The 13,091-nt window shown below is 26.4% G+C and overlaps 1 protein-coding gene across 1 annotated transcript in view; it reads right to left on the reverse strand.

Annotated features, from left to right (window-relative positions):
• LOC129976354 (nose resistant to fluoxetine protein 6-like) overlaps positions 1-13,091 on the reverse strand; it is a 53,227-nt gene that overhangs the window by 18,915 nt on the left and 21,221 nt on the right. Inside the window, exons 6-10 of the mRNA XM_056089881.1 lie at positions 10,611-10,711; positions 9,067-9,237; positions 6,777-6,870; positions 1,580-1,672; positions 810-975 (exon numbers count right to left, since the gene is read on the reverse strand). Of these exons, the coding sequence (XP_055945856.1) occupies positions 810-975; positions 1,580-1,672; positions 6,777-6,870; positions 9,067-9,237; positions 10,611-10,711 (625 nt within the window). The remainder of the gene's footprint in view (positions 1-809; positions 976-1,579; positions 1,673-6,776; positions 6,871-9,066; positions 9,238-10,610; positions 10,712-13,091) is intronic.

A 13,091-nucleotide genomic window follows, 5' to 3' on the forward strand; every position in this document is an offset into this window, starting at 1 on the left:
AATCTCGAAATTTACAAGCATCATACAAATTAAACGAATATTCTAAATAAAATTAATCATTATTAAATGCTGAAATTGTTATTAAGAGTGATTAAACTAATAATAGCCCAGCTACAAGATTTTTTTAAAAAAAATTGATTGACTGTCTTTAAGATTTTTGCATATAATGTATACTTTTCGCAAGAAAAGAATGACACATAGTCCATTTCAACAGTGTCGGATTTAGATTTTTAGCAGCCCTAGGATATGTATTAGCCCTAGATATGCACATTGCAAAATTCCTATTCTAATAAATTTGTATCATCAGTTTCACATTTCAGCCCATTTTTAATATAATAATTTATTTAAAATTACTCTTTTTTTATTTTATTAACTTTGTGAATACGTATTTAGTTTATTTAATTATTAAGACTTTACAACGCACGTCATCCAGATTTGTACACAATATTATCAAACAAATTTTCGCTGCGAATTTCTAATGATTAAGTGAATGTAATGAAACATTTAATTGACTGATAAATTATACTATATAAAGTGATAGTGTTATATCACTATTCTAATATTTTATAATTCTTTAATTCTAATTTTTTAACAAAATTATATATTTACAAAATAGGAAAATAAAATTTCTTTTTGAATCGCCCTTCTTGTTGTCATCTGCCAATAGCAACACATTATCGCTTAGTTACTAGCTTCTCTAGCCTCAAAAATCATTATATTTCATTTACCATATTTGTCAAGGGCTGCTAACTAATGTATAATTATAATTTATCCAGTCAGTTTAAAGAGGCTACCAATATAAGACAAACCATCTCTTTAGCTGGTCTCCAATTGTTGATGAATAGCAGATTGGCCCACCAGGATTGGTGACAGTTTTTGACTTCTAGTCCTGCCATTTCAGGCCAAAATGGGCCAGAGGATATCCATGGAAGAAAAAATATGCCTGCCAAAACCAGGAGAACAGATGGATAAAGCCTGAAAAACAGATATGGGAAATTGCTAGAAATGTCTATTCGAATAAATTAAATTACAGCAAAACTCTACTATATTTATAATCATTAAAAGTTCCGAAAGATACTATCGGATTTTCCATATAATTAATATCGATAATAGATACTAATTCGTTCATTCGTTAAAAGTTGGTGACGAACATTAGTAGACTGAGTAATAACTGTAACCGAAATTGATAAAATTTGTACTGTAGAACAGAAAACAAAAGCGACTGCCATTTTATCTAAACGAATTGAAAGGGTTCAAAGTATAGAAGATTTGATTAATTTAATCTATAAATTTTTGATGCTGAAAAACCATAATGAACATTTTAAAGATGTTGTTGTCAACAAACACTGCTTATAAAATAGTAATAGACTTTTTTTATTGTCATTATTTGTAGAAGGTAATGTCAATGGCTTCAATAGTATTAGATACTTAGATAGATACTTCAAAAATTAGTTGATCTTCTTCATATTTACTGATACAGCAATATAAATTTTTTATTTATTTAAATCATATTTTTTAACTATTTCCAAAGTTATTTTTTTGTGTCTACAGTTAATGATTTTCAAAAGAAGAAACTTACCTTAAAATTCGCCTTAAAATATACAAAAATATATTAATTTTTCCTCCAGTCTTGCTCATATATTGCAGAGTCGTATATGTCGTTAGTAAACCACTGAAAATAAAATAGTGCAAGCGCCATTTACTATATATTATGTTTTAATTAGATATGAAATTTTGTAAAATTTAAATACTGTTGCATTGATTGGAACTTTCAATTTCATTTCGGGGTCTTAATCAAAAAATTTTATTGTTACAATATGTTATAATACAAACGCATAATAATTAATAAATCATAACTTTTGGGACTTCTCCCTTTATAAACTTTTATGTATTTAATGTCAAATACTGTATACTATTTTTACATTTAAATTGTATAATAATTTGGAAATATTGAACAGCATTTTTATTACCACAACATATTTAAATCGTAACAAACTGCTGACATTCTAAACTGATTGTAAATGTGAAAAGTTTTTAAAAAATCCAAAAGATTCATAAAACAAATTAAAAAGAATTAAATCAAATGAATAAATTTTGGAAAAAAAAGCATTTTTTTTTCAGTTGATTTTTGAAACGCTGCTGTAAGCAAGATTTGTGGTTAATAAAAGTAACAAATATACCACAATGTGGAAATTAATTAGATGAAAGATACATTATTTCTAGTTCAGTTTTCTTCCCCCCCCCGCATTGAATTTTGAATTGTTGCATAATTAACAACATAAACCTTTTGTTGCATTACCATACATATACTTGCTTACAAAGAATGCATGTATATCAGCAAGATGTTTTTTAAAGTGAAAAGATTAAAAAAATAAAAATAATAAAATAATAAAACTTCCTTTAAAGAAGTTCTGCATATACAAAGATGGAAATTTTCTTTTTTTATATTTTTCATAAGAAATGAATTCAATTTTATAAGAAAATTAAATATATGTTTTTGGATTGGCAATACCATTAACTATTGTTTTATTCTCTGTAAGTATCTGTCATAGAGCTGTTTTCGTTTACTCAGTAACTGATTGTTACTTTTTTTATGTGTAATACTTTTATGCATCTGCTTATAAAATAAATCCATAACATCACTTTAACAAACTACTGTTTAATTTTTTGAAATTACTCTTTCAATTCAATGCGTTTTGATCAACAAAAATCTTTAGCTTATGTCTTTATAATTAATACGAAGAGAAAAAAAAGGATACTAAGTGTTTCTGAAAATTGTACATTCAAGAAACCAATTATTATCCCTCTTTTCTTAAGAGAAATAATAAATTTGCAAACATTCTAATGCTTTTTAACGCAAGTAATTGATTTTATATTCCTTTATATACGAGTGAATTTTTCTAAGTTCCAAACCTAACACAGGTTTTATGCTCATACTAAGGAAAACACACTCAAATAATAAAGAAATTATTTCATTATATACTTATAATATTTCTTACTCAGAAGACAATGGTTATATTAGTTCTTTACTTACCTAAAACACACCTGCAGATACATTTTTTGAGTGAATTAAGTAACTTTGCGTAAAAGAGAATATAGAAAATGAAATAATGTTTTTTTGTTTGTTTGTTTGTTTCCGACTTGCAGCGGTTTTTAAACTTTGACAAAGGACTATTTTTTGAAATAACACTAGATGCCTTATGTAGTAAAAAAAATCAACTTCAAGTACAGTAGCAAAGTAGTAGATGCACCTTTCTACATTTTGTTGCATTTTTCACGTGAGACTGACGCAATCACTTAAAGGTCTCATCAGCAAAATTCAATGATGCAATCATATGTTCCAAACAGGACAATCGCATAATTTATTGAATTTAAATTTGTAACATCTAATATATAAAAAATATACTATATAATATTTGAGAATGGGAATGCATATCCCTTGAGTGAAAATTATGGATACTAAACAGAGGTATAGAAGAAGAGGAATTTAGATGCCGCGGAAATCAGTTTTAGTGGACGCCATGAATACAAATTGTTACTGCTTATATGTCACATTTTAAAGTGAAATATTATGAAGGGGCGAAAAAATAATACCATGTACCTGGCGTAGTTTCTACTTGCGAAGCCACTGATGGCAACTAGAAGAGAAAAAATTTATACCTTTGGCGCCACTTATGTCCTCTACGCCACTGATATTATACGGAAACAATCAAATTTTCCACATGTTCAAAGATATAAATGAGCATTTAAAGTATGTTTCTGATTGTCATGGCTTGAAGATGTTTTAAAATTAGTAAACTGGACATTTTTAAGCTTGTGTACTTTTAGATATTTACTTAAATTTTCTAAATTTTTATACAATAGAAAAAAAGAATTATTGTAACTACATTCAATTCATTTAAAAATCAAAGCATCAAAATTCATAAAAAAATCGATAACAATTTTTTTGACATTCCAACATTTTTTTAACATATTAATAATACACATGAGAGTTTAAAAACAGAAAATTTGATGTTTTGTGCCAATATGGAGTCAATTAAATGCACTTGAAAGCGAAGCCAAGTATATTTTTCGATCATTCATAACGAAAGTTTTGTCTACCGGAAGTAAATTGTTAAATATTCAAAATAGCTTGATCTAGATAAAAAAATTATCAGTAATAAATTTTATCCGAATAATTCCGTTACATTGTCTTAATTCTATGTCTGTTTTGAATAAAAAACACATTTGGTAAGATTTGATGTTCTAATACGAAAAGTACAGGAAACTAAAAACTTGTAATTGAACTCTTTGAACTTCTCTGCATTAGCATTAGAAAGTTACGTTGAATTATGATAAAAAAAAAGACAAAAAAATTGTGAAAAATTGCCTTTCTAACACGAAAGAATTTGTTTAATGGTGCAGAAAAAAATTACGCTGAGCTGCCTGTTTCTAAGTAAATGCTTTTACGTGACATAATCAAACTACTTGCTTAATTGGGAAATAAACTTGCATAAAAGGAAAAAAATGGTCAATTGGTGCTACTAGGAGAAAAGCGATAGTAGTGAAATATTTTGAATTACTGTAATAACATATGAAGAAGGTTCTAACAACAACTGAATTCAGTCATGCGCCGCATGAAAGCAGGACAATGCGACCTTGCGTGAGGTTAATACATATACTCCATAAATTAAAGGAAAAGAATCAAATCAAATAAAAGGAAGACATTGTGAATTATCTAAAAATCTTGCGAAGAATTAAAAATTTACTACGAAAATGTTCATTAAGAATATTAGTTTTGACGCAAACAATTTTCCCCCTTCTTTTAAAAGTTATGTTTTATTTATTTAATTTTTTGTTATAGTCGTTCATTTGGAAGTTATAAAGCACAAATAGGGATTTACTCATTTCAAACTTTATATTTAAGGGACACTTTCTGGAAAGAAAACGGTTAAGCATAGGAAAATTATTTTTATTTAATAGCGAATTCATGTTCATCAATGCACTAAATCGAATTAATTTTGAAATTTTGCATTTTTTTTTCAATTTTTATGATGTCACTGTTTGTAGTATCAGTAGTTTATCCGCAAATAATATAAAAAATTCATTAATTACTTCTACTATGAGGCTATGTTTGCTAATATTTTTCGAAATTAATATTTTTTTTCGTTTTAATTGAATCACTAAATTAAAAGCATAATTTTATAATATAAATATAGATAAATGATTATATTACACATAATCGTGTTTCATCATAATAAAAACAGAACATCATTTAAATTTGATGGATTTTCAATAGCGGATATATTCAGTAATCATGCGTAGTTTTTCGGTTTGGAGCTTCTATATATTATAGGAATTCTCTGATTTTCATGCATAAATTTGTGTGCTCTTTTTTAATGGAGCTCATTCATGATCATGTGATCTAATCAATTTTGCAAAAGTTCACTCTTATTTTGCCACTGAACATCTTGTTGAAGGTAAGTGAAGTGACGTCACAGCATAGCTTAATTGTGACGTCACTTTCTTAAATTATAGATAAGATAGATGTCAAGCACAAGAGCATTTATCGTGTGATATAACGTCACGTTAAAAGATTTAACTGCTTCTCTTATATATATATATATATATATATATATATATATATATATATATATATATATATATATATATATAGAAGAGGAGCAGGATATATTGTTGTTAGAACCTTCTTTTATCTGGATATATATATATATATTTATTTCAATCAATGATAACTGAAACCTTCTGGATCGATACGATCGATGCAAAATAATAATAATAAAAAAGAAAAGAAACAAATCCTGTAAGAAAACTGAATTGTGTAAGGGAAGTCATAAAATAACATTTCATTTTTCCGAAGCCATTAAAATGACAGAATGAACGGGCATCACGTAAGAATTCTGAATAAGAAGTTCTTTTAAAACAACGCTTCGGTTTCCGTCAACACCATTTTTTTCTTAATACATTGCATAAATATATATTTCATTGATAAGAAAAATTCTAATGGAAGAGTTCTACCAACTATAATTGTTAAAAGAATCGTTTGCTTTATTCTAAATTTTAATTTTAATTTTTAAAGATATTTAAAAGCATTTTTCGTTTCCAAACGATATTATCTTTAAACATTTTCAAAAACAAAAGAACTGTGTGGCAATCTGATAAATAATTCGAATCCAAAAAACTTTAAACTTGCTTTCTGAATTTATTTTTAATATGGATTTGATTACTCTTACAAAACTCAATTAATTAGTTTTTTCCCTCGAAGATTGGAAATAATGTTTGATAGATGAAAAAAATTGTTGAAAGAATTTTTTTTCCGATGGTAAGTTTTATTTCATTATTTTGCAGAATGAAAAATAAAATTAGTAGAAAATTTTTCTCTGTCATAAAGGCTTCTATGATATAAAATATTTGCTATTATATTTAGATTATAAATATTTTATATTTTAACATGAAATGGTACTTTGTTCCGTAATTTCGATCTTCACATTTTATCTTTTTATATTATATTTTTAAATGAATACTTTCTTTTCTATTTTATTTATTTTGCAATTAAAACTATTTTATCTACTGTCGAATTTCCTGACAAATGTCAATTTTTGTAATATGGAAATACTTATAGTACGTTTGTATAAATACAAATTTTTTCTTTTGTCGCAAATATCTGTATAGTAGCAAAATGTCTTATTAACGTAATATAAAAATTAATATGTCGAATAATTCCAGACTGATTAAATTTCCAATGCCTTATGATACCAAAACATTTTAAATCTTACCTGAGGAATATAAATGAAGAAACAGAGAGCCAGCCATTTAGAATTGCTTCGAATTCTATGTCGTTAAGCCAGCTGCTTACAGCACTTGCTTTTGCTTTATAAGAGGAAAAAATATGACATAGTTTAAATTTATAACATATTACTATATGAAATAAATTTATTTCGAAAATATTGATGCAGTTTTGAGCAGCTGCATGATATTTATCTATACTTATAATAAAGCTCAATGTGTGTGTGTGTGTGTGTGTGTGTGTGTGTTGGCGCTCTACAGGCCAGGTCATTTGACATGCAGCTACCAAATTTGGTACATGTATACCTTAGAGGTCGGGAATGTGCACCTGGGGTCCCTTTTTTTGAAATTTTAATTAGAATTTTAATTATTAATTAAAAACTAACTTTCCCGCCAAAAAAATCTTCCATTTTAACCACCGCCAACTTTTCCGCCAAAATAATCTTCCATTTTCCCCAACGCCAAATGATTTAGGCTTTAGTTCTTTTTTTCTCCCAACAGTAATGAGGCTAGGGTTAAGATTTTTCGGTGGATTATTTCAAACGATTCTGTTTATTTTCTTAATATTTTATGCATTTAAAATGAAACATTGTTAATTAATCCATGTTTCAGATTCATTCTGAAGTACTTTTGAATTAAAATAACACAGAATAAAGGAAATTAAAAATTTCTAATCCACATAGCGTTACCCCAACTGGCGTAGAAAAAATCACGTATTTGCGTTACGGTAACTGGGGAAGAAAATTCACGCATGCGCATTCTGTTCTGATTGTTGCCATGACAACCGTTATCAATGGACGATTTAAATTATTTTTGAGTAAGTCGCATGCTTTTGTAAGTAAATTGTATTTATGTTAGTTATATATTTTTTGTATATGCTTATAGTTTTAAGTACATCGTTTTTTAAGTAGTTTTTTTAAAACCTGTTTTCAACCGTTTATTTTAAACGATTCGTTTTATTTTCTTAGTGTTTGATGCATTTAAATTTAAACATTGTTAATGAATCGATCTGCTCATAATGAATCTTAGAAAATTTTGTCGACAAACTCTTGAGATATTACATAAATTAAAAAAGATATTCTTTAGTGCCCATAAAGTTTAAACGCTGAGTGACTCTATTTTCAGTAATCAGATTATAAAAAAAATGCTTTGTTTCAGTAAAAAATATTATTATATTAATTGAAGATTAATTCTTTCCACTTTAATTTAAAGCATTAATTCTACGGGTGCTAACAGAAAATGAGAGATACATATTACGTTATGACTGAAGGCCTTATAATATTATGAATGAATTATATGACAATCAAAATTTGAAGTTTTAAAATATTTTGATGAAGAAGCTATTAAAGTTGAAATTGTGTAAAATATTTAATTATTAAAATTTTAACGAACATTAAGATTGGCGAACCGGCTGGTCGCCAAAGGCGGCTAGTTTTAAAATAAATGAGAAGTGATTTTTTTTTAAAGTTTCGACTAATAAGTTCCTTGTTATTTTATGTTTATTTTAATTTTAAATTGGATTTTAAAATTTGAAACAAATTTATTATTTCTCTTATCAAAACATCATACTGCAAACTATAACTGCCATTTTGAATTCCTTTTAAAAAGAAAAATGTATATTTAATCGATCGGCTTCAAACAATTTTTTTTATCCCGATTTTTTACAGAAATAATTTTTGAAATAATTATGTAAGTCACAAATTTTGTTTGAATTCAAAAGTTTGATAGAAATATAAAAAAAATAGTTAGAATTTTAAAAGTGTTTTTCTTTTTTACTTTTCCACATTTTAACTTGTTTGTATCTACAGTGAAAAACAGTGAAAGGAACACTAATTGATTAGTAGTAAGATTTAAATTTTTTTGCTATTTTGTATGAAAATGAACTCAAATTGTCTTGCTTTTATTGAAAATTTAAACTCAGAAACAAAAAAACAAAAAAAGATGTCATAAGATTTTAAGTAATAATAATTAAAATAAAGAATAATTTTTAACATTTTATCAAATCAAACAAACTCAATTCGAAATAAAAATATCAATATAATTTAAATCAAAAACAAAAATCCTAAATAATCATTGTAAGCTATATTCATAAATTCAGTAATTATTGATATATCACAAAATCTTTTGTAAAAAATTGTTGGAAAAATTCTTGCCTTGAAAGATTAATGCAAAAGTATATTATAATTTAATATTTCGACAAAGGTGTAAAAGTAATTCATGGTACATGATTAATGTTTTACATTAGTATTTTGCGAAATATAGGTTTAATTTTCTACTTACTTAGAGCTTGGAAATTAATCCAAATGTAAGTATGTCCAAGAATGACCCAAGTCATGCTTAATGCTCGAATGCCATGCAGACTTTTCATTTCATTAGTTTTGCTCTCGAGCGAGCACAGTTTCTGAGCGTTGCTGCTGATTGAAAAGGCCATCAGTATTTGTTGCGGAATACCTAAATTAACAATTAATTTTTGTCAAAAATCCCTGCTGCTATGTACTTAAATTAAAAATTCATTAATTAATATTTCTAATTTTAAAGAGGAATTTTGAATTGCTAAACTGGCTAAAAGGTTAACACAAAACTTCTAAAAGAGGTTTGAACCTTTACCCATTAACCCTTTTTACATTATTTAAAAAAAAATTACTCTTTATTGTAACAGTGGTAACATGCGCTTAAAATATAATATCATCACAACGCGCGTGAATATTAATTGCAGTAATTGAAACGATGAAAAGTATGGATATAAAATTTGCTTAAAGAATTTTTTAATTTTTTTTAATTCGAAAAAAATTGTACATGCATATTTACGCGCGAATATAACATTATATTCGCGCTCATATCATATATATTAATATAACAATGATTACACTGATTTATTTTGAATTCTCAAATAGTGTATACGTAGATTTTGTATGATAATACGCTACCAAATTATTGAGAAAACATCTCAAAATTTCAATTTTATTTGAAAAATCTTATTAAAATTTTAAAAATTCCTTAGATTTTATTACTTAAAAAATAATTATATGTCAAATTTGATAGTTCTTAATTCCTGTAGAACGTTTTGAATGATTTGCGTATAAAGCATTTTGCATCTCTGAATTCTTCGATAATATCCAACTCATAAAAATTCCTTTTTTTTTTTACTTATTCTCATAATTGGCACATATGAACGTTAAAGATTATTTGCTAACTGTTATTTTTTTCAATTAATAAGTTTCTGCTCCAAGCCAACGGTCGTTTTAATTAATATATGTTCATTCAGAGAATAAAGACTGAAATTTAATAAGATTAAATCCGTGACAAATGTTATTAAGTAAAATGGAGTAATTTGACTCTATAACATTATTAAAATAAGAAGGCAAAGGGAATTTGATGTTATGAATTGCTTAAAAATAAATTGACTAATCAAGGGATTTGGAAATAAATAAATATTGAGTTTATCAATTATTACACTGATTTAATGACAAATTCCGATATCCATAATTCTATAATTCGATGTACAAATAAGTCATGTCATTGTGGATGAAAAGGTTGAAACATAATCATGCACTGTACTGCATGATTATAAAATTTTTTATAGCTATTTATTAACTAACCTAACCAATTCATAATCATATGGAATTTTATAGCTATTGATTAATCAAATAGCTGATTTCATAAATATTAAATACATTTAAAATTTCCATTCATAATCAAGATAGAATTTCATTTTAAAACGAATATTTGAAAGAAGCTATTTTTTTAATGTTAGCAAATAAGCATGCTATCTATAAAAATGTTTACGTTTCTGTTATCATGCATTTTTAGGATGAAAACAATACTTGGTGTGATAGGCTTCCCATCGTTTTGTTTTCTTCCATTCAAGTAATATTCTATCGTAGTTCCGCTGACCAAAAGAATAACCAGGATGGCAACAATTGACCTATAAAAATGCAACAATATTATATGATTAATACTTGAAATCGTAAAAAAAATAAATTCCTGGGGTACTTTTCATGTTAAAAAGTATTAACATGTCTACCTAATTGTAGATGATATATCTGTGGAAAGTTCTTTCTTATAAATCTAAAGGAGATAACGAATTTCCAATCCGAATCCGTAGCATGATAATGTTTTCAATTTGATTCTTCTATCTTTATTTTATTTTTAATTATAACCTGCATACATAAAAGAATATATAAAAGAAAACAAAGAAAAAAAACGGTATAAAATGCCTTAAAATATTTAAAAATATGTATTACAATTGTACAAAAAAGTTGTCTGAAAATAAAATTGGTGTTACTGGAAATAATTTACTTATTGGTATTAATTACTTTTTAATTTAAAGTGGTAAAATGGTTCGTTAAAATTATTTTTATATATAATTATACTCCAAAGTTATTGAGGAAAAAACTCACATCTTGCTTAAAACTAAAAAAATTAAAAAATCTTGCTTAATACTAAAAAATTAAAAAAAAAAAACTTTTTTTGTAAGTACCTACTACTGAGGAAATAACTACGTAGCAAATTCAGCAGATGAAGGGCTAGTGGTTCGACCTTTTATAACGCAGAGCGTGTTGAACATTTTTTTTTTTGCTATAGATCACGCATTATGTAATTAGCAGATAGTATGGAAGATTATAGGCATTATAATATTAAAAAATGAGGTTTCACTTTTTTTTATATCAGCCCTGAAGGTAAAATTAATGCTTTGTTTGTTATGCAACAATGCTGTATTATCTCTCAGTTTCCTTTCTTAATCATGGAGATTTATATTTAAGACATTTTAATTCCACCATCTTTGAATTAAATGACTTTGAAATATTAAAACTAAAATTTCAGTTTTAAACATGTGATGGTAAAAGGAAAAAAAAAGTTTAACCAGAAGCTTACTAACGTACCAGTATTCTGGCTGTTTCTTAAAAGAATAACATGCAAAATTTTTTAAAGCCCTGAAACTATTATTAAAACACTTAATACTTACTATACAATTTTTTTTTAAATCTGCTAATATTTATTCATTGACAAAGGAACATTGATTTTAAGAGAAAATCTATTTCAAAATAAATTTAATTCCAATTATGAAGATTTAAAAATTTATATATCTTAATGTATTGATAATTATATATCATTTTAATGTCTTAAAGTATTGATCTGCTGAAAAAAATTATTATATTTCTATGAATTATGAGATTTCTGAACATAACACGTGTTTTAAACAACAATTTTTTAAAATTTTGAATTAAGGAATTAAAAATGTTTAAAGAATTATTGGACAAAAAAAAAATTGAAATTCTAGCTGAATAATCGGTATTCAAAATCCTGTACTTCCAATGATTTAAATAATGAGAATTTTAACAGAAATCTTCTTGGTAATTGCGTTATAACAAATGGATACTAATATAATTCAATAATGCAGATTAAAATGTTGAGATTTGTGATGTAAATATAAGAATAGTTTAATGTGATACCAGATTAAATTTGTTAATCTTTAGAAGAGAAATTCTTGTTACTCAACAGTTTTAGAAACGCTTCACAGCGCAAGCATGAAGAAGAAATCTCATTCGTCAACACTTATGGAATCTGCTCAACGATAAGATGGATTATTTATCCGAACTATTCCAAAATGTTAAGAGTCAAAAACTGAAGGATTATGAATTATATTTTCGTAAACATTTTCATAATTTGATCATAAACATTAAACTTAATATCTCATCCATAAATTGATAATTGGTAAACAGTGAAGTTGGAAAATGGACTATTATTTCTGAGAGGTGATGGCAATATTTTGATCTACAAATTTGTCAGAAGAAGCATTATCTCTTTCAGTTAATATAGCTGCTTTTTTTATTTCTGTTAGCTAAATATAAATTCAGTCTTTGAGTTTGAAATTTCTATGTTCCTGTTTCTCTTCAAGCGGAAGTTTTCTTCTTTTCCTCACGAATTGCAAAGCAGATAAATTACTAGGGGGTTATACCCCCCTACTCGCTCTGCTCACCAGCACCTAAGAATCACGTTGTGACTTTTGGGGAGGGAGAACCACAACTTTATTGTAGTTCGTTTCACTAGCCCACTAATTAGTTATGCTCTTTTTCTAGTGAAAAGAAATTATAAATGCATTCGTGACTAAAAGCAAATTTAAATTATTTCAAATTGCATAAACTGTTAACGTTATTTTTCGGTGAAAATATAGAGTTGTCTATTGCTGGGTGCAATTTTCAAAATCGCTATGGCGCGTGAAATTTAAAAAAAAAAAAAAAAAAAGACAGAGTAATTTCAGCTGTTAATTTTCTCGATATTTTTTTTATATAAATAAGAGAAAT

The sequence above is a fragment of the Argiope bruennichi genome, chromosome 7 (assembly GCF_947563725.1).
Source record: "Argiope bruennichi chromosome 7, qqArgBrue1.1, whole genome shotgun sequence".
In the NCBI taxonomy this organism is placed as follows: Eukaryota; Metazoa; Arthropoda; class Arachnida; order Araneae; family Araneidae; genus Argiope; species Argiope bruennichi.